Genomic DNA, 26220 nt, shown 5'->3' with positions numbered 1-26220 from the left:
CCAGCTGCAGCAGTCCGTGAACTGCACCACATTTTTTTAATTTTCATTTTTGGAAGTGTGGGAATGGTGTTTGCCCCTTTATACTTTGGGTCACCCACCGCTCTGTACATTCAGGAGGAAACCCCCGGAGTTTGTTTGTCCTCGGTCTCTGTGTAGCGGGCATACAGGAGCTCCAGGAATGTCTGGTCCATACCTCTGCTGTCTGCACCTCGGATCCAGGGACTCCTGCTGTCAGCTCACCCAGCCTCTGCTGAACCTTTGAAGTGGAGGGCAAGCCTTTCATCTTTGCTCATTTTCACTTAATGACAGCCTGGCCTTTGATCAGCTCAGTTTTCCTCTTTCTTTGGCTTCCTAATGAGTCACTTGGAGGTAAGGAGAGACTTGAAGTGTAGGCCCTGAACCAGCCACAACTTTTATGAGCACAGTGGTTGTTTGACCTTCATATCTTAAGCAAATATGCCAGAGGAGTCACTCCTTCCTGGCCTTTCATTGATAAAATTTGCTCACTGGCTAATGTAAACTTTAAAAGAGGTGGAGGGGTGTAGACAGGATGGGGAGAAGCAGAAGTGAAATGTAAGCAGCATTCCCTTCTGCAGTTTTTAAATTTCTTTAATTTGGGGAAGCCCCCTTTGCCTTCAGACTCCCCTGTAAAACTTCTTAGCGTCACGGAGGTGTATTGTTTTGGGGAAGCATGTCAAATTCTCCATGCTACTGAAATCACTTGTTTTCAGATAAACTGTTAACCACTTTTTAGTTGATTATTTAACAGTATCTTCTCTTGGCACTTGATAGGGATACAAAAAGTTCCCCTTGATTGAGTATAATTTTTTTCATAAGGATCTTATTTCCAATTACTGTTAAAACCTAGGAAACAAATCTGCATTGGTCCTTTCCCCCTCAGACTCACATATCCTTTGGTTAGGCTGCATACGGCTGCCATGCCATTGTTTTTAGTATGAGATAAAAATAAATTTGGGGATAATTACTTTTATCTGTAGATGAAATTAATTGTTTGCCTGCCCAGTAAATCTGCAATGAATGGTTTGATACTCTCTCAAACTGGTTAGTATACTTTTAGACTCCAAGTCCAAAAGTGTTTTAGTTTTTGGGTGGAGAATGCAAACATCTTTCAGTAATAGCTTATGTAAACTGTAATTAATAAAATTTTTCCATAAAAGGACCCCAAAATATACTGCATACTATGAAAAAAAAAAAACCCTAACAACTGTGTATTAGCTTGACACTAATTTAATGAAGGATGTTTAATTTTTTTTTTAGAATTGGTTTATTTTAATACAGGGTGGATTTCATTTGAGTCTGTTTTAAATCACTGTAAACAATTTTTTTTCTTGGGACACCTGGGTGGCTCAGTTGGTTAAAGTGTCTGCCTTTGGCTCAGGTCATGATCTCAGGGTCCTGGGATCCAGTCCTACATGGGGCTCCTTGCTCAGTGGGGAACCTGCTTCTCATTCTACCTGTTCTGCCTGCAGCTCTCCCTCTGACAAATAAATAAAATCTTCAAAAAAAATTTTTTTTTCTTCTCTACGTACCCATTATTGTTTGAGAAGCTTGATATTCTTCACAACTCAGATATTACCCAGGAAATATCTATTAAATGAATTTGGATTATTCATGGACAGTTGGAAACTCTTAGCATAACTTCTGCAATTAAAAACAGTAGACATCTCTGCTCATTTAAAGGAAATGAGTTTTGGTGTGTTGAATTTTTTTGTCTAGCAATAAAAATCATCTTATTAGAATATAAAAATGTCATAACAAAAATGTGGATGTAGAAGGCTAATTAGATTTCTACATCAACCTGGCAAGCCTAAAATACAGACTTACACTTGTAACTCAATCTTTATTTTTCTACTTATATATTGATAAGGTTGAAAAAGAGTGTAGCTTTCTGGCTTTTCCAGTTTATGTAGTTTCTCAATTTATAAAGAAGATCTTTCCTTAAAATGTCTCTTGAACTTGCCTCTCTTCACTACACTCACAGATGTGAACAGAGTTGCCCTTCCCCCTTCCACGTGCAGTACTGCCTTGTCCCGTGGCTCAGGTGTGTCCATCCTGGAAGTCACTGGCATAGTGTCTGAAGATTTGCTTTAGCTGTGTCAACACTTAAAATGGCTCCCTATCAGATGCTTGTCACACCAAGTCTAAATGTTCTGCCTGTGTTCAAAGCCCTTTATTTATCAGACCCATCTATCTCCTTAGTCCTAACTCTTTACTACTGGAAGGAATGAGCCTTTCATTCCAGTTAGGTTGACCTTTGCACATGTGCACACACATGGCATCATCCTTGCTCTCTCCATTTTTTCAAACAGTTGTCCCCTCCTTGAATACCTCTACCCATCATTTCAAGCATTTAAATCCTACCCGTTTTTCAAATTCTACTCCTATTAGAGCTAGAATTAACGTCTTCCTTTTACTAAATGCCTATTGCTTTTCCTCCTTTTTTTTTTAATGTACTAAGTTTATTTTTATCTTCAAATTAATATTTGAACACTTTCTTCAGTTGTACTTCCTAATATGGTAATTATTTTTTTTTTAAAGATTTTATTTATTTATTTGACAGAGAACACAAGTAGGCAGAGAGGCAGGCAGAGAGAGAGGAGGAAGCAGGCTCCCTGCTGAGCAGAGAGCCCGATGCGGGACTCGATCCCAGGACCCTGAGATCATGACCCGAGCCGAAGGCAGCGGCTTAACCCACTGAGCCACCCAGGCGCCCCTAATATGGTAATTATTGATAGAGTCCTATAATAAAAAAAAACTCTTTACGGTCCTCAGTTATTACTTTTTTTGTAACTGCTTTATTGAGCTTTGATTCATATAGCACATGATTCACTCAGTTAAAGAATATCTCTTTTATTTTGGCATTTATAATGTTTTTCCTTGTAGTTATTTATCTCCATGACTTATCACTCCTATAGAACTACAGTTCCTTGAGGCAGAGACCAGATCTGAAAACATCTTTGTATTTTCCTCCATTCCTGGCATAGTACTCCAAACATACCAGGCACGAAAATGCTTTTGAGTGAAATGTATCCCTTTATTTCTTCTGCCAGCTCTAACATCTCATACTTTTTTTCAACTGGGGCTAACATCAACAGTTAGCAATTAGCCTTAAAAATAAAGGCTCCACATGTCCGTTTCTGGGATGATAGGCTGGGATACAAATCCCACTTTAACTATCATTGTGGGATGAGGATCATCTTAAGAACAGAGCTTGGGTGGCAGCTTTCAGAGCAAAGGAGACCAGACTAAGGTTGGCCCCTGGAACCTGGGTCTGTCCAGTGGCCTGTTGGCTTACCAGCTTGGTCCAAGCTTCTGTGAAGCAGTGCTCCCATTAGGTGATGTGATTAAGAACACAGTGCATGACCCAGAGAGCCAGGTTGAGAGATATTTTAAAGACTGTAAAAACCTAGGAATGCTGACTTGCCAAGGAGGATCTTGCTGAAGAAGGTAGGATTTGTACCCTAGCCCAGACCCGAGTGAAAGCGAGGGTATGGTTTAGACAGGTGGGAGGGGAGATGGAAGACAATGCCCAGCAGGAGGGATCGGCACGTGCAGTGAAGTTTGGGAGAAGTAGTGAAACCCAGAGAGAGAGACACAAGGCTAGAGGCTGTGGAGGTCTAGACTACCAGTTTGAAGAATTTCAGACTTTATTTCAGCAGTCCAGTCCCTCCGGGATTTTAATCTCTCATGGCTGAAGACTCTTGGCCCAAGGTATAGGTGATATGAGAAGGAAGAATTGAAACACGAGGTTAGTTCCAGTAGCTTTTGTTTGCCTGAGCTATACAGATCACTTATTCAACAGATATTTATTGAGTACCTGCTATATTCCAGGGAGAGTATAAGCCAACCCCTGATAACACTGGGTATTTCATGATATATTTTTTTCATTGTCTTTTTTAAAAAATAAAGATTTATTTATTTGAGAGAGGCATAGTGTGCACACATGAGTTGGGGGAGGGCCAAAGGGAGAGGATCTTCAAGTGGACGTCTTAATGAGCACAGAGCCTGACACGGGGCCTGATCTCACAACCCATGAGGCTGTGACCTGAGCCAAAGCCAAGAGTTGGATGCTCAACTGACTGAGCCACCGAAGCGCCCCTGATTGTCTTTTATATGAAAATATTATATCCCAGATCAGACTTGTTTGATCCAGCTTAGCTCTGGTCTGTTGTATAACAAATAAGAAGTGCTTAATAAATGAGCAAACGATTGAGTGATAATGACAAGATACGTACACCCCTTGTTACTACAGCGGGGAAAGGCCACTTTTTCATAGTGGAGACATCTGTGGATGCCATCTTAAGCAAGTAATCAAGCTTAGCTTCACCAGCAATGGGGTAAAGTGACACCAGGTGCCTCCCAATGTGAGTCTGTGAGATGTGCACAGTATCACCTCCCTAGTATCTTGGCAAAAAATGTTCAACTTGATTGTAATTGTGAGAAACTCTCATCAGGCCACAACAAGGTGTAGGACAGCTAATTGGCCTTGATTTTTTTTTTTTTTTTAAGATGTATGTATTTCGGAGAGAGAGAGAGAGAGCGCATGCACGAGCAGGGATCGGGGTAGGGGAGCGGAGGGAGAGAAAGAGAGAGAGAAAATCTCTGTTAGACTTCCCGTTTCAGCTTGGAGCCCAAATGAGGGCTCGATCTCACAATGATATCATGACCTGAGCTGAAACCAGGAGTCAGACACTCAACTGACTGACCCACCCAGGCATCCCTGGTTTGGATCATTTTTAAATGCAGTGCCATGAAAGAGGAGGAAAGATAAAATTCCTTTAGATAAAAAGAAAGTAAAGAGGCATGACAGCTACATACAGCAGTGTGAGGTTCTTGATTTTATCTGGATGCTCCCACCACTTCCCCCATGGTCTCTGAAAAGAAGGCATTCAGGTCAGAAAATCTGAATATGGATATATGAATTGGATATTAGAAAATGGCAGTTTATCCGCTTTCCCTTGTTGGGTGCAGTGATGGTATTGTAGTGATGAAGAGGAAGGTCAGTGTTCTTAGAAGACAATTGTTGGAGTGTTTAGGGGTGAAATATGATATAGTACAAGTTACTTCAAGTACTTAACAGCAGTTAGAGCAAAAAAATTAAAAAAGTGTATGTGTGTAGGGAAAACACTGACCAGATGCTTAGATGTACGGGGTGGGATGCTCCTTGTTCATTCAACTTTTGGTGGCTTTAAAATGTTTTTGAAATAAAAAGTTGGAAGAAAATGACTCATACCTAATTCTTTCACCAATAAAGTTTACAGAATGTTACTTTAAGTGGCTTGTTTTACAGTCTTCCTGGTTATTAGGCACTTGAATTGTGTGCGCGCCTGAGTTCTTCACGCCGCTTTCACTCTCCCAGCCTTGGCTGTCGCTCTCTCGGTATTTGACTGCGTCCTATTTCAATCCTTGGGAAATTCAGTCTGTGGCTTCTGAAACCAGCATGTTTAGCAATGATAAGTAATACAGTGAGTTAATGCATCTCTGTGGGATAACAGCATGGCTTTCTGAGATATTTGATGGAGGATGTTTGTCCCATCTTTTTTTTTTTTTTTTTTAATTTATTTATATGATAGAAAGAGGCAGAGAGGCAGAGAGGCAGGCAGAGAAAGGAGGAAGCAGGCTCCCTGCTGAGCAGAGAGCTCGATGCAGGGGGGCTTGATCCTGGGACCTGGAGATCATGACCTGAGCTGAAGGCAGAGGCTTAACCCACTGAGCCACCCAGGTGCCCTGTTTGTCCCATCTTGACAACCTGCCCACTTCAGCTCTGTTGGTGGTTTGGAGCTGATAATGAGATTTCATATTTGGAATAGGTAGGCCCGTATGTGACCTTCAGCAGTCAATATGCCAATGTGTGTAACGATTCTGAATTGGTTCCTAGTAGTATCCTTTTATTCCTCAGGGTCTGGACTAGAATATATTTCAGAGACTATAGCAAACATGATGGTATGGCTCAAAAAATCTGAAGCTTTTGAGTTGGAGGCAGACAGTGCTAGAATGTCCCCCGGACTATGATTTTGGTCAGCCTTACCACATGGTGTCAGAGGAGGTGCTCCGGGTGGGGGGCGGCAGTGTGCCTCTGGGTTGGCTTTGGGAAGTGGAGAGGAATATGAATTGGCCGAGAGGGACTCTGAATGCATTCTTGTAGGGAGAAAGGTGTATGGAAGCCGGCATATGGAGTTGAGTGTGTGCCTGGGGTGGAAGTGGTGCCAGTCAACTATGTGCCAGCCATTCCGCCGAGTTTCTTGTTGAATCTTTGAACTAGCTCGGGGCCTGCCTATGTGTGGGTTCCCATGGTCATTTTCACACATGTGGAAAAAGTCATAGAAAGTCGGGTAGCTGCCCCCAGCTGACCTGCTGGTCCCCAGTGGAACACATTGGAAATGCTCACTCACCCATGCTCCTTGGCACAGTCTCCTGACCTTTAAAGTTAGTTGGTGGAAACTGTGTATGTGCGAACTTCATGGGAGAAGAGGAACGTTCACAAATACTGAGAGTGATGTTTGGAGAAGTCTCTTTTGCCCCCATCATCTCATCCTTTATTTTTAATTTTTTAATAAAGATTTTATTCATTTATTTGACACAGAAAGAGAGAGCACAAGAAGGGGGAGCAGCAGGCAGAGGCTGAGAGCAGGGAGCCTGATGCAGAACTTGATCCTGGGACCCTGGGATCATGACCTGAACCGAAGGCAGATGCCTAGCCAAGTAGGCAGAGAGGCAGGCAGAGACAGAGATGGGAAAGCAGGCTCCCCGCTGAGCAGAGAGCCTGATGTGGTGCTCAATCCCAGGACCCTTGCATCATGACCTGAGCTGCAGGCAGAGGCTTTAACCCACTGAGCCACCCAGGCACCCCTCATCTCATCCTTTAAATGGAAATGTTATCTGATAGAATTAAACACAGTACAGTACATGGCCTCTTTTGGGCTGGGAACTTTTGATAAGTTTTCAGTGATTGACACAAAAGTCCTTGAAGGTAGATGAAGAAATGGGGGCTCATGAGAGAGGTGAAGAGACTTTGCCAAGATCACTTTTTCTGATTCCCAAACCCTCTTCTGTAGAGTTTCTCTACTAGGTTAGTGTAGTGAGGGGTACCGAAAGACGTGAGGTACTCCTGCCCATGGGTATGGTGTTATAGAGTGAGCTGGGCACCGGTAGACTCTTCTATAGGCGGTCTGTGATGAGTCTATTCCAGAGGTTATGGGGTATCAGAGGAGGGAAGGTCTCCAGGCTCACCTTTCCCTCCCAACATTGTCTTTTTTTTTTTTTTTTTTTCTTTTCCCCTTTCCTCCTCCAGTGGTCAGTGATTTATCATAAGGCTTAATCCTCCAGAAGCTCCTGGCCCAGTCATACTCTCCAGAATTCCTTTCACGTGAAGAATGTTTTGAGAACGCAGATACTAGCATATTACCTTCGATGTTTAACCTGTTGCACACCACCAGAGGTCTTAAAGAGAGAGTTTCTTTGGGTATTTTTCCCCACATACATTACCCACTTCCATTTACCATTTCCTCCACAGCTTAATTTCTCTATTTTATGGCAACTAGAGTCCCTCAGGAGGCAGCTCAGCTGTTGAAGAGGCTAGAACAAGCCTTTTTCACTTCAGCTTGTTTGGTGATTCCTTCTAAACATTTATGAGCTGTACCATGGAGGAAATTGAGCCTGATTCTAAGACCATCTGTAAAATCTGTAATTCTCCTCCTTCTCATTAGCAGTAACTTGTCACAAAAGTAGTTTTTCTGGTAAATATAGTGAAGAATTTCTGCTGTTATAGGGTCTTATCCATTAAGGAAGTTTCTGGACGTTTGGGACTAAAAGGTTCTTGGGCTGCCTTTATCGGGTCACATGTTGGTGCTGGACCCTCTGACAGGGATTTGCGAGGAACTGTGACACATTATGTCAATGTTCTAATATCCAGGCAGACACAGCCCTTCCGGCTTCATTGGTAGAGGAAAGCAGTGCATACACCCCGAGACTGGGCTTCCTGATTGACTTTGAATCCTCTGCAGCTCAGTCAGAACCACAGTCTAGGGTTGGAGGACCAGGAATAGAAGTTGGTGTGGTCACTGGTCTGGCTCAGGAAACCAAGGACACAGACAATTGTTAGATCTTTTGAGTCCCAGTTGTGATTTATGAAAGCCGAAACCCAGCCTGATTCTGAAATCTGATCTTTAGCCTCATTGTGTTGTTGCTAGATACCTGAATTTTTCTTTAAGCTGAAGTGATATGTATAATAAGACATTAATTTCAGTTCTCTTACTTGGTGATAATTTCACCGAGGTTACAGTATTTTTAAAAAAGATGTATTTATTTATTTGAGGAGGGTGGTGGGGGCAGAGGGGAAGCAAAATCCCCACTAAATGGGACCCCCACCCGCTCAGTGGGGCTCAGTCATGGTCTGAGCGGAAACCAAGAGTCAGCTGCTTAACTCACTGCCTGAACCACCCAGGCGCCCCCGAGATTACAGTGTTGCATATTCCCTGAAGCTACTGTTAAATTGTAAAGTGAGTTCAGTAGAGCAAATGAGGTTGCAGGGATTTTCTTTTTTTAATCCCCAAAACAACAAAATTATTTTAAGCGGTATAAAATGTAATTAAATGAATAGCAACATATGGATGTGAATATAATAATTTTTAATTGTCTTCAAAATATCTTCCGTTAGTGCTTTTTTATATTCAGATTAACCTTTCTAGTCAATTTATTTAACATATATTGTCTATTCAGAATGGAGTTTGAGAATTCTAGACATTTTAGTGTTCCCCTGGGTTTTTTTTTTTTACCCTTTTTATACCAGTCCTTATAGAATTATAGATTTTTAAAACCATTAAGGATTGAGGACACCAGCTCCCCCACCCCACCCCCCCGCCCTTCCACATGCACCAGCACTGTCTTGGAGCAGGTACTACCCAGACCTGTTCTGCAGGGTTCTCTCCTTCACCTGTGCAGCTAAGAGCTGAGCACCCTGCTCATTTGTGCTGAAGCTCTACACTTTTCCTGGAGCCCAGCCAAGATGTCCACTCTTTCTCAGTGCTGACCCATTGGTCTCCACTCCTCTGTGACTTCTAATCCCAAAGCAGCATCCATGCATCTTGAGCAGTCCTGCTGTGTTGGGTGAGCTGGAATAGATGAGGTGGCCGGAACTGTTTGGTTCCAAACTGAACAGCTTTCTCCTTGCAAACAGACAAGGGTTTTACACCTGTCCTCACCACTCTTCTTCCCTCCCTACTGTTCTTCCCTGCCTAGTTGGTCCTCCTTGTGCTCTTCAGCTCTGGCGCCATAACAAAGCACCCCAGACTGGGGGCTTAACAAGTGTTTGTTGTGTCACGGTTCTGGAGGCTGGAAGTCTGAGGGCAGGAGGTCAGCAGGGGCGGTTTCTTCTGGAGCCTCTATCCTTGGCTTGCAGATGGCGGTCTTCATGTTAATATGGTTTCCTTCTGTGCGTGTCTGTGTCTTCATCTCTTTTTAGAAGCATACCAATTTACAGGATTAGGGCCCACCCTAATGACCTCATTTAACCTTAATTATTTCTGTAGAGACCCTGTTCCAAAATACAGGCATATTCTGAGGTACTGGGGTTAGGGCTTACAAATTTTGGGGGTACAAAGCTCAGCCCACAACACTGCCCTTTTGGACTTCCCCTTCTGCTCTCTCTTCCTTCGTCCCACTTTTATTTTATTTTTTAAAGATTTTATTTATTAATTTGAGAGAGAGAGAGAGTTAGCTAGAGAGCACAAGCAGAGGGAGCAGCAGGTGGAGGGAGATGAGGGCGGTGCAGGTTCCCCACTGAGCAGGGACCCTGATACAGGGTTCAATCCCAGGACTCTGAGGTCATGACTTGAGCCAAAGGCAGACGCTTAACCCACTGAGCCACCCAGGTGTCCCTCCCACTTCTTTTCCTTAACCTGATAAAGCATCCTGCATAGCTATAAAGAATATGAGAATGGAGGGATCTGAATGCGTGTTTCTCCTTCCAGCTCTTCTCTGGGTCAGCTCTATGACCTTGAGCAGTTCACTTAATTCTTGAAACACTAGTTTCCTCAGCTACAATTCAGGAATCATTCTTCCCTTCTTGCAATATAAGACTCTAGTAAGAAAAAACCAGAGTTACAGATCCTATTTTTAAATGCTTTAAAAGTAAAATATACTGACATAAGATACAGGAAAGCTCAGACGAAGTGTAATGTTTACAGGATTATTTGGATTACTTGAAATTCTGATTACAATGGGGTATGTTTCAACTCCACGTTTACTATGTTTTCTTACCCTTAATCATATTATTAGCAGCCAGCAATATACCGTAAGCATTTTTCTTTTTTTCCTGAGCAATCTTTTTGTTGCTCTGAAAAGACCAGAGCTGCTCAAATCATACGCAGCTGGGGGTCTGGCCTCCCCTGCCTGGCTGACTGTACAAGAGTGACCTTTCACTGAGGGTTGGCCTCCAGATGTGAGATTGGGCTCCGCAGGTCTCCTGCTGTGGCACTGGGCTCCCAAGAGTGGCGGTGGGAAAGGGGTGGGGGCGGGGTGGGGGCGAGGGGGCGCGGTCACTGAATTGTAGAATCAATTGTAATCCCTGCTCTGCTGGCAGACACTACGTCACGTCTTTTATCTCTGCTGGCTCACCCGGGTTTCATCATGTTGCCTAACAGCCCTCCTCACAAAAAGAAAAAAAGGAACCAGAATGGGGATAGCCACCAGTTGAACTGTGTGAAAGAGGTTGACTTCACGGTCTTCTCTCCAGCTGCTAGTCCCTGAGACAAAGAAGTATTATTTGAAAGAGAACGAGTAAGCCCGGGGCTGCTGCCCTGCACAGTCTTGAGTGTGAGAGGAGAGTGCTGCTGTTTATCTGGGTGACTCTTGCCAGTAGGGTGATGTCAGTCTGGTGGCCATGGGCTGTGGTCAGACAGGAGACGTTTCCACGTAGCCCAGAGGCTTGTGGGTGTGGGGGGAACTGAGCTGTGGTTTTACTTTGATTTAGGTTCAAACATGATAAAAGGGCTGGGGGTGGGGAGTAGAGCATCAAGTCTTAAACACCACAACGATTTAGATTGTGGAAGAAAGCTTTGGAGCAAGGAAGGCAATACAGATTTTTGTGAAAACTCTATCCTTAAAAATTACAGCAAGATACTTTTTCTGTTTTTCCTACAGTCATTACCTTCCCCTTCTCCGAAAACACAAACACTGCCATTTCAGCCTTGTATTATTTGACTAATCTTAAAAAAAAAAAAAAAAAGACCAAAAAAAAATGCCTTGATTTTGATTAATTCCTCATGAGGCTTGCCACAGTCTTTTTTTTTTTTTTTTTTTTTTTAAGATTTTATTTATTTATCTGACAGAGATCACAAGTAGGCAGGGAGGCAGGCGGGGGTGGGGGGGTGGGGGAGTGGGAAGCAGGCTCCCTGCTGAGCAGAGAACCGATGCCATGCTGGCTTGAGCCCAGGGCCCTGGGATCCTGACCTGAGCCGAAGGCAGAAGCTTTAACTCACTGAGCCACCCAGGCGCCCCTAGTATACTTGCTTTTTAATTGCATCTCCTTCAAGGATGAGGTAAGTTAGGAATACTTAGTGGGGTCTGTTTTTTTTTCCCTATTGTGTAAAGGGTGCCCTATAAAAGTTGACTATTTCTTGATCAGTGGTTAAAGTGTAACTTAACTTCGGAAGATGTGCATTACGTAGAACAGAGATCTTTCGAGCTGAAGTTAAGCCATCATGGCCATGTAATCAAACCGTTTAATTCTATAAATGAAGAAGCAGAGCTAACAAGGTGGATGCTGTTTTGAGGGCTCTGCAGTTAGGTTCCATGTGTATCCATTCTGAGATGCACCATTATCTTGTTGTCCCACTAAGAAAGAAACTGCCTTGCTTATTAAAATATGCCAGTTGATTGTTAAGACAAACTCAGGCTTAGCTCTATTAAAATGTAGGAAGTAAAGCGTCTTGTTAGAATCTTTGCAGGATTCTGAAACGAGGCCCCAGAGCTTGCTTCTCCTTCTGCCTGCAGCTCTCCCTGCTTGTGCTCTCTCTCTCTGAGACAAATACATTTAAAAAAGTTAAAAAAAAAATACCAAATACATTTTGAAAATTGAACGTCCTTTGTTATAACCAGAATTTTTTTTTTTTAAAGTTAAATTGACAATTGTAATGAGGGCAACTTGAGAAACTTGAAACACCAGGCTACTGAGATCTCCTTTCTCCTGCTTAATCCTGAAAAAGAGAGATAATCCTTTCTTCCTTTTCATTTACCAAGCCATTGTGAAATTTAGAATACACGTTAATTCAAGAGCAAAAAGTCCTTTACACCTCAAGGTAAGTTCCTTTTGGCTGTATTCTTTCCTCCCCTGCTTGTGGTCAGGGTCTGTATAAGTTTCATCAGTTGTCTCTGCGACAGCCCTTCACACAGCCTTCAGCATGCAGCAGGCGCTCACACATGCAGTCCAATTACAAGCCAGGCTGGAGCTTAACAGAACTCTGATGAATCCAAGTGCCTCTGTAACCTCAAGCGGTTCCTTCCCTGCTTTGCCTTTTCTTAACTTAATAATATTTAAAAAAAAAAAATTTGACTTCAGCATTGTAGAGAGCTTGTAGCTGTCATAGCAAAAGGTTGATTTTTTATTCCAGGAGAAATAAATGAATAGATGCCTGTTCTTATGTAACAGTTCAGTGTGAAAAACCTGAGGCAGGAAAGGAACTAATAATATTGGAGGGTCTTTTCATCTACTTATAAATATATTTTTATTTTTAGGGGTGATATTTTTATTGAGATATTCACACACCAGTGTAATTTTCACCCATGTAACGTATACAATCCAGTGGTTTTTAGTATATTCACAGAGTTCAGCAACCATTACCACCGTCCATGTTAGAACATTTTCATCCATCATCCCTGAAAGAAGCCCTACATTCACGGGCAGTTACTTTCCAAATGGTGTAACGCCTCCCCCCACAACAGTCACTACTGTACTTTTTGCCTCTTCACATTTGCCTGTCCTGGACGTTTCATGTCTGTGGAATCAGGCAGTATATGGCCTTCTGTGTCTGGCTTCCTTCACTTCTCCTACTGTTTTCTAGGTTCATCTATGAATCAGTACTTCATTACTTTTTATGGCTGAATAATGTTCCATCATATGGATAGATTACATGTTTTCTGTACCAATGTGTCACTTGCTGAGCATTTAGGGTTTTGACTGTCTTATGAATAATGTTGCTCTGAACATTCATAGAAGTTTTTATGTGAATACGTGTTTTAATTTCTCCTGGTTAAATGCCTTGACATGGAATTGCTGGCTTATATGGTAACTCTGTGTTTAACCATTCGAGGAACTGCCCAGAATTGTTTTCCACAGCAACTGCACTGTTTTGCATTTACACCAGCAGTGCATGAGGGTCCCAGATTCCTCACATCCTTGTCAACACTTGTCACTTTCTGTCTTTTGATTATAGCCCCACTAGTGTGTGTAAAGTGGTATTTCATTGTAGTTTTGATTTCTGGTTTCCTGACCACTAATGAAGTTAGACATCTTTCTTTTTTTATTTTATTTTTTTAAAGATTTTATTTATTTATATGGCAGACAGAGATCACAAGCAGGCAGAGAGGCAGGCAGAGAGAGAAGAGGAAGCAAGTTCCCTGCTGAGCAGAGAGCCTGATGTGGGGCTCGATCCCAGGACGCTGGGATCATGACCTGAGCTGAAGGCAGAGGCTTTAACCCACTAAGCCACTCAGGTGCCCCTAGACATCTTTCTATGTACTTATTGGCTGTTTGCATATCTTTCTTTGAGAAAAGGCTATTTAGATCTTTTCCTATTTTCAAATTGAGTTATTTTTATTGTTGAGTTTTGAGAGTTCTTTATATATTCTTAAATCTTTTGAAATTTCTTATTTTATGGCATCTTTGATCTTTAACATATTCTGTAACTCTCTAATATGGGCACCCCATTGCCCCGCCTCACTGAGTCCTTCAGGCAGTGTTTACCACCCATCTACTATGTGGAGGGTACTGTGCTCTGCATTTTCAAGTATATAAAATGAATTAAACATCCCCTGCTTCAAGGAGCACAAAACCAAGTAGGAAGGCAAGTATCATAGGGATACATTTCTGTGGGTATTCAGAAGTGATGACTTTTAGATTGAGCAGTAAAGGAAGACAACCTGAAGGAGGAGGCATTTTAAGTGGCCTTTGCTGGTTGCATAGAATTTAAGTATAAAAGATCAGAGGAAGAAACTGAGCAAAGGCCTTGGGGTTAGATGGTGAGATCCCTGAGCTCTGGTGTCCAGTCTGGTTTAACCTCTAGGGCTGACACTTTGAGACCTTACAAAGGAGGATACTAGGAACAGAGACTGGGAAGGCCGTGGGGCCACCTGTTGGGTATGAATGCAGAAGCAGCCTGGAGTTTATTTCATCAGTGACTGTTTGGGGTCCTGCTGGGTTGACATAGCCAGAATGCTGCCTTGGAAGACTGAGTTTACAGAAATCTGTAGGTTGATGGATGGTGGGGAGTGTCACTAAAAGCAGCACTGCTGTGTTTCTGGCTTGGGAACGGAGAAGTGCTTTAGAGGCCAAGAAGGCCTGTAGTTTAGGCAAAGCCGTAGAGGGAAGTGTGTGCTCATATTCACCTCGCCCTCAATACAGTGCCAGTGTCTTGCCAGTGTCCTGATTCCCAGACTATGTGTTCTCTTCAGTTTTTCTAAAATAATTTTAACCTTCCTTTGCCACCTAGACCATAATAAAAGCAAATCCCAGTTTGTAATACAGGATGTTGCTCTAGGGTCCTTGAGTGGAGGCCCCCAAATGAACGATGCTACATAACTGAAAAAACCTATTTCTGTACTTGTAACTGTGAATTTCTTCCCTTCTATCTGTGGTTTCTTTGCTCTGACCATGTGTGGGCCTTTCACAGTGTTTATGAGGGGATGTCACTCTGATGGACAGAGGCCATGGCTTCTTGCTTATGGTAAACCATTCACACTGTGAACCTGAGCAGCTCCTTCCATGTCTAGGGGCACAGTTTTCTCTGTCCAATGAGGGAATTCAAGTGTCCAGGGCCCCTTCCAGCACTAACAACATGCATGTCCCTTGTCTGTAGGGGATTTGGAATAGTTTGTCCTAGCCCTTAGGGGAAAAGAACCACCTGTGGTTCCTCTGTGGGTAGTTTACCTATCAGGTTAGAAATCCCAGTATTTCCAAAGGATTCTTGTGGACTTTCTTCTTTCTATGTCAGACACCAGCCACTCGGTCTTAAAGATAAGAGGGGCATCTACTTGATGAGCTTCAACTGCCAACAAGCACAAACAAGCTTATATTACGATGGGAATTGGGGAGGGCGGTTGGAATGTTGTTCTCACTCAGAGTTTTGCCTTTTGCATAGCAGTGTGTGCGCGTGTTGTACTGAGCAACTCTTCTTTTTTTGGAGTGATTTGAATTTGTTGCTGTGGCGGCAGGTTTCCATGGCAACAGCTCTTGCTACACATCTGGCATCTGATAAAATGGTTCCCAAAGCCCAGGGGTCCACACAGAGCCCAAGTGCTCCTCATCTCTGTTGAACCTGCCAAGGATGTGGAGAAACACAGGGAGGAGGGCATGGTGGCTCTGTGCCATTTTGATGAGGCTTGATTTGCAATTGCCGAGTTCCTGGGGGTATCGTCAGGGTTCCTCCAAAAGTTAGCTGAGCTACTGACACTTTACATTGGAAACGTCCTCTCCCTTTTCTGTGGAGGTGGAGGGTACAAGAGAGGGGAGCATATTTGAAAAGAATATTTTCTGATTTATCACAATATAAATACTAGTATGGCTTTTTATTTGCTTGCATTTTTTTTTTAAGATTTATTTATTTATTTGAGGAAGAATGGGCAGAGGGAGAGAGAGTCTAAAGCAGACTCTGTGCTGAGTGTCGAGCTCACATAGGGCTCTATCCCATGGCCCTGAGATCATGACCTGTGCCCAAACCAAGAGTCGGACGCTTAACCGACTGTGCCACCCTGGAGCCCCTGTTTGCTTGCTTTTTTAAACCAAAAATTCATAAATAGGAAGTAGAGGACAAGCAAAAATTCTACTGAATGTCCGAGTGTGGCAGGCCAGCATATGGCCTGTTTTTAGGTATTTCATTTAAAATGGAAAGTTCCAGTTTGCTTTGGGGCCAAAATCTCTAAAAGAAATCCTGCCTGGAGGTGTATTATGGGGTCACTGTATATTTGCTAGTTTATATCTTGCTGACTAAATTGGCAAAAGTTTTATTTTTCCTGGTAAACATTCAGGAGGCTTTTCCCTCACTCCTCTCCCTAACAAAATCATATTTGTCATATGTGTATGAAGGAAACGACTGTTAAAACTGTCCACACATCTGTGATGATATGAAAATTAGTGGCGGCAAACAAAGATGTCCTTTCTTAGGTACCACAGGGTCTCAGATGAAGTTGACTTTACCCTAATATTTCTTTCAAATTGTGACCAAGTGAAAACAAAATTGGCCATGCCTTAGAGGCCAATATGAATGAATAGTAACATGACAAAAGGGTTATTATTTGTGAAAAACTTAGGTACCCCTCATATGACTTAGAAAACTAGAAGTTTTCTCTTCAACTATAATTCTTATTTATAAATTTTAGGTATAAAACATTTATTACAATAAAGGGTTATGTTTATTTTAGTTAATAATGAAGCACAAAGTTATTACTTAGTATAAAATCTTTTTAATTATAGGAATGAAAAGCTCCAAGATGTTGAATCAAATCACAATGTGGATTCTAATTTGAGTGTTTAACTTTGAAAGTGTTTGAGAACTGCACCTGTGTGTTAAACTCATGACAAATTATATGCAGATACTTTGTGCTGATAATAGTAAAAAATATATATTTAATGTGCCATTTTTAGTGTTCTGTAAGAATGAAATGTTTATTTTTCATTAAGCAGTGTGTTTTCATTTCTCTTAACATTTGGGGCAAATATGTGAATTATTAACCCATAAATTTTCCTCATTCTTTAAAAAAAATAACATACCAAAATTGTAATAAAAAAGTAACAGGCAAGAAAAGTGAGTTTCTAGTCGTGATCTAATGAAGCCTGTGTTAGGTCATTCTCTTCCAGGTATAGAGTCCAATACCCACACATCAAAAGATCTTTGTTGTTTTAAATTAACTTTTGAGATGGTTTGTGGTCAGTACTTTTACCCATCTGTTAACTTCATTGCAACTTTTAATTTTAAACTCTACCCTAAAGAGTTGGTGAAGACGTGGTAATTGTGTGTCACGATGGAGCTGTTAGCAAATCAGCACGGCGTGCACCCTAACCATGCACAGTGCCGTATATTCCTTACATCTCAGTAAACCTGGGGGAGGGGAGGGCGTTATTGTGTAGAAAACCACGTTTGTGTAAAACGTCCTGTGCTTGGCAGTTCACCTCGCGCTCAGGCCATGTTCCGAGAATGGCAGGCCGCCCGTTCGGTTGCCAAAACTTTCCACTGGGAGTAGTTTTGCAAGGGGTGGGCGGGCAAGCGGCGCACCGAGGTGGGGGCGTTTCACCTCCTTGGTGACGACATCATCTCTCTTTGCGTAGGTGAAGCTGCTCTCAGGGGAGAACCCAGGATGCAGACCCTCCCTGTGGCGTCTGCCCTCACCAGTCACCGCACAGGCCCTCCGCCCATCAGTCCCAGCAAGCGGAAGTTCAGCGTGGAGCAAGGGGACGACGACCTGGACTGTGAAAACGACCATGCTTCTAAGATGAGTCGCATCTTCAACCCCCATCTGTGAGTTCCTTCTTTCTGAAGTGAAGGCGTTCTGGTGGTGGCTTCCGTGTGCTCTGTGCTGGGGCCGTGTTCTCTTGCAACTTCATGCCAGCTGTGAAGTGAAAGAATGAACAGTGCTTACCTGCTAGGCGGGAGATTAATAACATGAGAGATGTTTTTAATAACATGAGAGATGACATCTTCTTTCCTTCCAAATTATTTCTATGACTGTGTGTGTGTGTGTGTGTGTGTGTGTTAAGAGAATACATCTTTGGTGAATGTCTTATGGAAATGTCCAGGAAATGGAAGGAAAGGTTAGCCCCTGAGCATACATATGTAAAATGTTTTGCTTAGGAGTCTAGGCTTGTACACATTAAGAAGTACAGTAGCGGGGCACCCGGGTGGCTCAGTTGGTTAAGCGTCTGCCTTCAGCTCAGGTTGTGATCTGGGTCCCCCAGGATCAGACCCCACGGCGGGCTCTCTGCTTAATGGGGAGTCTGCTCCTTCCTTTCTTTCTGCCTCTGCCCCCCTCTCATGCTTGCTTTCTCTCTCACTTTCTCTCTCTCAAAATAAATAAATCTTAAAAAAAAAAAAGTACAGTAGCGCACCCCCCTTATCCGAGGGGTATATGTTCTAAGACTCCCAGTGGATACCTGATACACAGAGAGTACCAAACCCTATATAAGCTGTGTGCTTTCCTAGACATAGATACCTGTGAGAAAGTTTAATTTATAAATTAGGTACGGTAAGAGATTAACAACAACAATAATAAAATAGAATGATTATAATCATATACTATAATAATAGTTATGTGAATGTGGTCTTTCTCTCAGAGTATCTGTTGTACTGTATTCACCCTTCTTCTTGTGGTGGTGTGAGATCATAAAATGTCTGTATGATGCTGGGAGGTGAATGACAGAGGCATTGGGATGGAGCATTCAGCTGCTGTTGGCTAGAAGGAGAATCATTTGCTTCCAGGCCACAGCTGATTGTGGAAAGCAAACTGCAGAAAAGCCGGGGAGTGATTGAATTAATTTTCACCTTGTGTATATTCAGGGTATAAACTTGAGACCTTCCTAAGTGGGAAAGATGGCTTTTTGTGTTTACGATAAGGTGCTGCTCGTCGCTTCTGGTATGTGAGCCTGTTGTAGCCATTAGAGCACTTGGCTTGGGGCTAGTCCTCCCTCTGCCACCAGCATTCTCTACAGTCATGACATGAGTTGCTCCAACTCTTTGGCCTCAGTTTCCTTATTTGTGAAACAGAGGGGTTGAAATGAAAGTTTTCTGAATCCATACATCTATTAGGAAAATAGCTTGCTTCTGTGCACCTTGTTCCGGCTTCCCCTTTGCACTCTCTTCTGAACACTCATGTCCCACAAAGGGAGTGGAATGCCTTTTCCCATGTTCTCAGCGCTTGGAGACAGCCAGCCAGCTGCCCGGCAGGTCTGCTCTGGCAACTGTGCAACGAGTCGGTATTGTTGGAGTGGGGGAGCTTGTCAGAGGGGGTGAGATAGCCCTGATTATTAGAAGGTGTAGCTTTGTAGATTCAGTTTAAAAGATCCTACTCTTTTTCCCCTCCCCGGGCAGAAATTGATATTTCATAATTATTCACAATGCTTGGCTTCCCCAGTTCTGATTTCTGAGGATGCTGCTGCTTCTGGCAGGAGCGTGACTGCTCAGAGAGTTCCTGTTTTCTCATTGGCGGAGACCCTGCGTAGGGAGAGGCCGCCGCCAAGGCCCGCAGCCCCGTGCTGCCTCAGCGCCCCAGTCCCGAGCATTCCGTGCATTCCAGCCTGCTTGGACTGTTGTGTTCAGTCATAAGACATACTGACAGAGGTATTTATCCTCAAATAAATCATGGTAGTGTTAGTCAGAGGCTGAGCCTGCAGTCTGGAGCCCTGGAATTTGCTACAATCAGGAATCTAGCAACAGGGCACTGCAAAACAATGAGCTCTCCCAAATAGGGAGAGGCTGGTCATGTAGGTTCTGGGCGCTCAACTGTTTGTTCATTCTCTTGTTACTAGCAATTTCTTCTCCTCTGCCTCCTCTTCCCTGAAACCCAATTAGGAGACAGTTGGTCTTTTTTTTTTTTTTTTTGGGAACCAAAGGGGAGGTAGCCCTGAAACAGTATATTTGTGAGCAGACATGCCTTGGTTTAAATGGCTATTCTGCCACTTAATGTACCTGGGCCCACTGTCCTTTGTAAACTGGCAATGATACTAGCTCACGAGACACCTGTCAGGAGCATGAGAGTCAGCATGTGTGGGGAGTTTGGTGCAGTTTTATTACTTTTATTATTGCTGAGTCCCTTATTCTAATATTGATAACAATGGTAAAGAATAAAAATACTATTATGGGGAACTTAATTTCTGAGTGTGTCTGATTTGCACTCAGAATGTCTGGACTCAGATTTCAGCTTCTTTATCTTTTGGTGGAAGTCATCATAGTTACATCATCATAGGATGATTGTAATGCCTCTTGCAGTGCCTGGCTCTAGATGGTAAGCACTCAGGCAAAGTCATCATTAATATTATTATTATAACGTTAAAACAGAAAATGAGGGGTGCATGGGTGGTTCAGTTGGTTAAGTATCTGCCTTCAGCTCAGGTCATGATCCCAGGGTCCTGGGATCGAGCCCCACGTCAGGTTTTCTGCTCAGTGGGAAGTCTATTTCTTCTTCTCCCTCCTCCTGCCACTCCCCTGCATGCGCTCTCTCTGTCAAATAAATATATAAATTCTTAAGGAAAAAAAAACCAAACTAACAAAATGATTTTGTAACTCCTTGGGTCGTTGCAAATACGATCTTGAAGTACAGATGACTATAAATTATTCATACTATGTTATAATGAGGACACTATAAATAACTTAAAGTATACATAATAGAAATAGAATTGCTGGGTTTTCATGTGCATCTCACAATTGACATCATCACACAGTGTTTTAGGCAAATAGAAAGAGCAGTGGCCCCCTGGGCCACACTGCTTGGACTTCTAGGTGATCAGCATGTGGTCTCTTCATTCTTCTTCTTCTGCTTGGACTTCTAGGTGATCAGCGTGTGGTCTGTTCATTCTTCTTCTTCTTTTTTTTTTTTTTAAAAGATTTTATTTATTTATTTATGTGACAGAGATCACATAATAGGCAGAGAAGCAGGCAGAGAGAGAGAGATGGAGGGGAAGCAGGCTCCCCGCAGAGCAGAGAGCCCGATGCGGGGCTCGATCCCAGGACCCTGAGATCATGACCTGAGCTGAAGGCAGAGGCTTAACCCACTGAGCCACCCAGGCGCCCCTGTTCATTCTTCTGTCACTGTTCTCCTGTGATGATTATTTGTTTCAGTAAGGGTAACAGTATTTCTATTTGTATCTTCTAAGAATGGAATTACAGATTTTATAGGCAAATTGGAAAGATGCTACATCTCTCTTCATATTGTACTTACTATTGTTGGATTTGAGGGAACATTTCCTCCTTGAGCTATAAGGGTTTTCCCTCCTTTTTATTTGATATGTCTAAGGAGTTTTTTTAAAATAATAAATTACAAATTGATATTTCTTTGGAAAAGAATGGCCTAGTATATTTGTCTCTTTAAGGAAATTATAAAATGATTTTTTGCTTTTATCTTCTTAGAACATGTTCATGTTGTGTAGTGAAAATGTGTTTTGTTTATCTTGTCACTGAAGAAATCACAATAATTCTGGGCATGGAGTGTTGTTGAAAAACAGTTTTGACAACTAAGAGAGTTTCAAAGATGCACGTCTTGGCTGCATTTCATTATAATCATCATATTGAGATACTTTCCAGTATAGAGGAGGAGAGGTTGGGTGTCTCCAGAATAGGAACCTACAGAAAGTGACTAAATTTTATCTGACTTAATTCAGTGAGGAGGAAGACAAAGAAGAGAGGTTTCCTTAGTGATTTCTCCAGAACTTGGAAATTGAGAATTCCTGGACTCTTATTCCAACTTTGTATAGCCTGGGTCATTTGAACTCTTCATTGACTTGATATGGTGACTCAGAGAAATATTTTTTTGCTTGTTTTTTAAGAAAAGTGTTAAGAACATGAATGTTTAATTTAGAAGTTGAAAGATACTGTGTTTCTTAGAAAGAAAGTGGATTAAGTAAGGTATGGGGGTATGGGTGTCGGGATTCCTCTCATGGAAATGTCAAAAAGTAATTTTTTTCTATGACCCTGGTATTCAGGTGTGATCTGCTAAGGAAGAGTTCTCTTACTATATCCATGACCCATATGGACTCATGGAGTACTTCAGCTGGCTCCTGTGTCCTTGTTACGGGCCTTTTTTTTTTTTTTTTTAAAGTGCTTCTTATTTTCTGGCAAACAATCCTCCTCTTGTAACCTACCTGTGTCAGCCATGGAATCAAACATTTCTCCAGGGGACCCTGGTTCCTTTTTGTGGCTAATAGGATTTAGAAGCCAAAATCTGGGTGCTAAGTATTTTTATGCTGTCATTGCCTTTGTCTTTTTGTTGTTGGTTGTTATTGTTATCCCAAGCTTTTTTAATTAAAAATTTTTTTATTGTTATGTTAAGTCATCATAAATACATCATTGGTTTGCAGTGTTCCAAGATTCATTGTTTATGTAAATGCCCAGTGCTCCATGCAATATGTGCCCTCCTTAATCCCCACCACCAGGCTCATCCATCCCTCTGCCCCCTCCCCTCTAAAACCCTCAGTTTGTTTCTCAGAGTCCACAGTCTGTCATTGCCTTTAGATTTGAGTTGTTGAGTATTACAGACATTAGCTAGATGTGAAAATTCGAATTTAAAATTAAATAAAATTTAAAATTCAGTTCTTCTGTTGCACTAGCCACATTTCATACTCGGTAGATATATTTCAAGCCCAGCAGCCACATGTGGCTAGTGGCTACCTTGTTGTACAGCACAGATATAGAATTGTTCTACCATCACAGAAAGTTCTGTCAGGGGAAAGAGCTAAGAAATCATGAGTTCATATTACTACTCCCAGTTCTAATCCCAATTCCACAGAATTCTTCCTCACTATCCCCCATTCCTTATTTGCATCTCCCTGTTTCCCAGTAATACATTTACTAATTGTTCACTCCTGTAGTTCACATACAATAGTTTCAGAATTGCGGTGCCCATACCACTGTGAAAAACAAACCTACCAAGAAGAGTTCAAGATTTGCTGGCAGTTCATTTTTCAGTCTGTGCTGACTGTGTAACAAAGTACTTGTAACTTTGTAGTTAGTTGCTTCCTCTCCCCACCTTTCCATGTTCTGTTAACCAGAATATATAGTTGGGTTCATTCATTTCTTTTTGCATCTAGCTGTAGATCTATCTTTGTTGATTGTGTTTTATTTTTGAATATGTAAAACATTAACATGCTTCTAAAAGTCAGAACTGTGTTTAAAAGTACTTGGAGGAGTACTTTCCTTTTGATCCTTCCTCTTGTAGGCTGTTATCCTTCTTGTGGTTCTTTTTGTTAAAGTTAAAGTAAGCAGATACACAAATGGTTTCTCAGTTCCCCATCTTTTTCTTAACATACTTTATATGTTCATATGAGTTCTGGTGTTTTCATTCAACCATATACGGTAGACATTTTCCCGTGCCCTTCCTTCTCCTAGTTTATGGCTGCATAGCTTTCCACGGTGTGCACGTGCCAGAGGTCAGTTAACCAGTCTCCTTTGTCTGGACATACAGGTAATTTCCAGCATTTTACAATCCTGATAATGCTGCAGTAGTGAAACTTCTGCATTTGTAGTGTCTTGTGTGTTTGCAGTACTATAAAAACTCTTGAAGGCAGACAATTGGTGGAGTTAAGACAACAGGCTAAATTCATACTGGTTTTGTGACCTGGTTTGGGCTGCTTGGCTGAGAGTTCTGTGCTGAAGAGTACAGTCGAAGGTGACTTTTGCAAAGAAAGCCATTTTCAGCTTTCTCTGTATGTGTGTAGGTATGTGTAGGGTTTATGTGTGTTAAAGGTTTGCCATTGAACAGTTGAGTTGGGTCATCTGTGAGCGGGAGGGAGCATGTATTGAGTGCTGTATGCTGTATGCTCATACATACATGCAACTGTATGCTCATCCTGTGTTCGATACTTTAAAGATACTGTCTTACTTGACTCTCATAATAAATAAGATCCTTTAAGACAGGTAGGGGTGTGTGTGTGTGTGTGTGTGTGTGTGAGAGAGAGAGAGAGAGAGAGACAGACAGAGAGACAGAGACAGAGAGAGAGAGTGCTCTGTTACTTAGAGAAGCAGAAATTGAGATTCTGAGATAATTGTGGTCCAAAGCAGTGGAGCTGGGATTAGCCCTGTTGTGTGTGAAACCAAAGGTCATTTGCCAAAACTGTATTTTACCCAAGGTAGGATTGCATGCATCTTAAATATGGACATCATATATTTATGACACTTCACCAGTGCAATGTCCAGTACATGGTAGGGACTAAATAATTTCTGTGTTGAACTGAATTAGACCCACTTGCAAGAGATTGTGCTCCTCTTCCATCTGGGGGAGGCATCCCCTGGTGATCAGTGTTATGCAGTTGGGATGGGGTAAAACCCTGTAAGCTCACACTGGGATCAAAGCCATGGTCTCTAGGCTTGTGCTCTAACCAGCCGGGTTTGCCACAGACGGAGTCCACACTGAATGGGGAAGGGCTAGTGAAAGAAAACAGTGCCTCTCCTCACGGGTGGCGCTCCTTTGAAATACTGTCCTGGTGTGAAATGTGTCCAGTGCTGTTGTCTTTGCTTCTGTGGCCATTCTTTTGAAGTCTTTTCTCAAGCCTAATGTAGCCAATTCTGCTTTCTCTTTGAATGCATATGCAGCCTCTGGGCTCCTCTGTTTCCTCTGCTCCTCCTTTTCCTCTGTTTCCTCCTTTGGTCTTTGCTTTCTCCCTCCCTTCATTCCCTATTCTTACTCCTCCCACCACCCCCCTGGCCCTAGTTGCCTTCTCTTCCCTCCATAAGCATGAATAGAAAAGAGGGAGAAACAGACAAACTCAAAACCAGTGATTCTTTCAGCTTGACAGAAGGTTGGAGGTGGCCTTTGAAATTAAGTGCTAGTCCTATAAAGGAAACTCAGTAAAACAAAACAAAACATAAAAACTTACTAACTACTGGCTAAAATGGGTTTTGGGGTTTTCCTCTGGGTTTTATTTTTTGCAGTGGGGTTGATTGTATAAATGGTTACCTCAGATGTTCTGGAGTATCTATAGTTTGTGGTGTCTGTGTGTAAAATGCTTGGCAGCAGCGTCGTGCTCCCTTTGGTGATGCTGTGTTTCTTGTATCTCTTTAGTACCTTTAACTTGGATACATATGGACATGCTTTACCGAGAGTTTATTCCACAAACTCCATGAAAGTGATGAGGACAATCCCTCATTTCATATTAAAACTAGACCCAGAGGAAATTGAAAAGTTGGGGTTATTTTGGTACCTTGACCCTGCGGGCAGCTGGGACCTGGTCAGGTAAACAGTAATACATACTTATAGACAGCATGCTTTACAGATGTGTTCACGTCCACATAAACCTTAGAGGGGGCACACTTTACCACTGAGAATGGTGACCGCTCGGGATCTGCAGCATCCCCGGAATCATGAGAGCCTTTGCCTTGGGGCTTCTTAATAACAGTGAGGATTGATTATTGTATACCAGGCACTGTGCTGAGCACCTCATGGGCGTGATCTCACCCCATCCTCACGACCCCAGGATGTGGATGCTGTGATTATCCCTTGCTTACAGATGGGAAAACTGAAGCCCAGAGAGGTCCTGTACTTGGTCAAGGTCACACAGCTCACTAATAGGTCACTGGGCCAGGAATCAAAACCCAGGCTCTCTGGTCCCAGAGCCAGATCCTCTTGGTGAGGACGGTACATTTACATTAATAGTGTCAGTATTTAGTCGCTCTGAACCATCTGATCCAGGACCTTAGCGCCTTTTGGTTTTAGACAATCTTCTAGTTAAGCACTCTCAAAATGCTACCGATGATGCTTTGGAGATGAGAGGTGGAGACTTCACTTTAACAGTAGCCAGGGTGGGGGCATGAGGTGGTAAAGAGCTGTCAGTAACAAGAAACGCTGTAGTAACAGTAACTGTGGTCACTGCAGTAACAGTAACTCTGCAAGGCAAATCCTCTCTGAGCAGTAATGGGTCCCTTCGGAGATGGCAAAAGAGAGCTGCCATTTAGCTTCCCCAGAAGAGGCTTGAAATGGTGAGTCTGTGTGGCTAGCGCCTGACAGGAAGGGGTGTGTGTTTGTCTGTTTGTTCATTTATGCCCAGGAAAGTGCCTTTTTTTTCTTTTTTAAAGATTTTGTTGTTGTTGTTGTTGTTTATTTATTTGACAGTCAGAGATCACAAGTAGGCAAAAAGGCAGGCAGAGAGAGGGGGAAGCAGGCTCCCTGCCAAGAAGAGAGCCTGATGTGGGGCTCCATCCCATAACCCTGGGATCATGACCTGAGCCAAAGGCAGAGGCTTTAACCCACTGAGCCACCCAGGTGCCCCAAGGAAAGTGCTTTTAAAAGTGT

General features: G+C 42.6%; 1 protein-coding gene across 5 annotated transcripts in view; it reads left to right on the top strand.

Annotated features, from left to right (window-relative positions):
• The window catches only part of VGLL4 (vestigial like family member 4), a 158051-nt gene that overhangs the window by 97895 nt on the left and 33936 nt on the right, over nucleotides 1-26220 (top strand). For all 5 annotated transcript variants that reach the window (XM_032327374.1, XM_032327397.1, XM_032327379.1 and 2 more), the window contains one exon: nucleotides 17558-17747. In XM_032327374.1, the coding sequence (XP_032183265.1) occupies nucleotides 17558-17747 (190 nt within the window). The remainder of the gene's footprint in view (nucleotides 1-17557; nucleotides 17748-26220) is intronic.

The sequence above is a fragment of the Mustela erminea genome, chromosome 1 (genome assembly GCF_009829155.1).
Source record: "Mustela erminea isolate mMusErm1 chromosome 1, mMusErm1.Pri, whole genome shotgun sequence".
Taxonomy (NCBI): domain Eukaryota; kingdom Metazoa; phylum Chordata; class Mammalia; order Carnivora; family Mustelidae; genus Mustela; species Mustela erminea.
The sequence above is the reverse complement of the archived record's forward strand: the minus strand, read 5'-3'. Positions and strand labels throughout refer to the sequence as shown.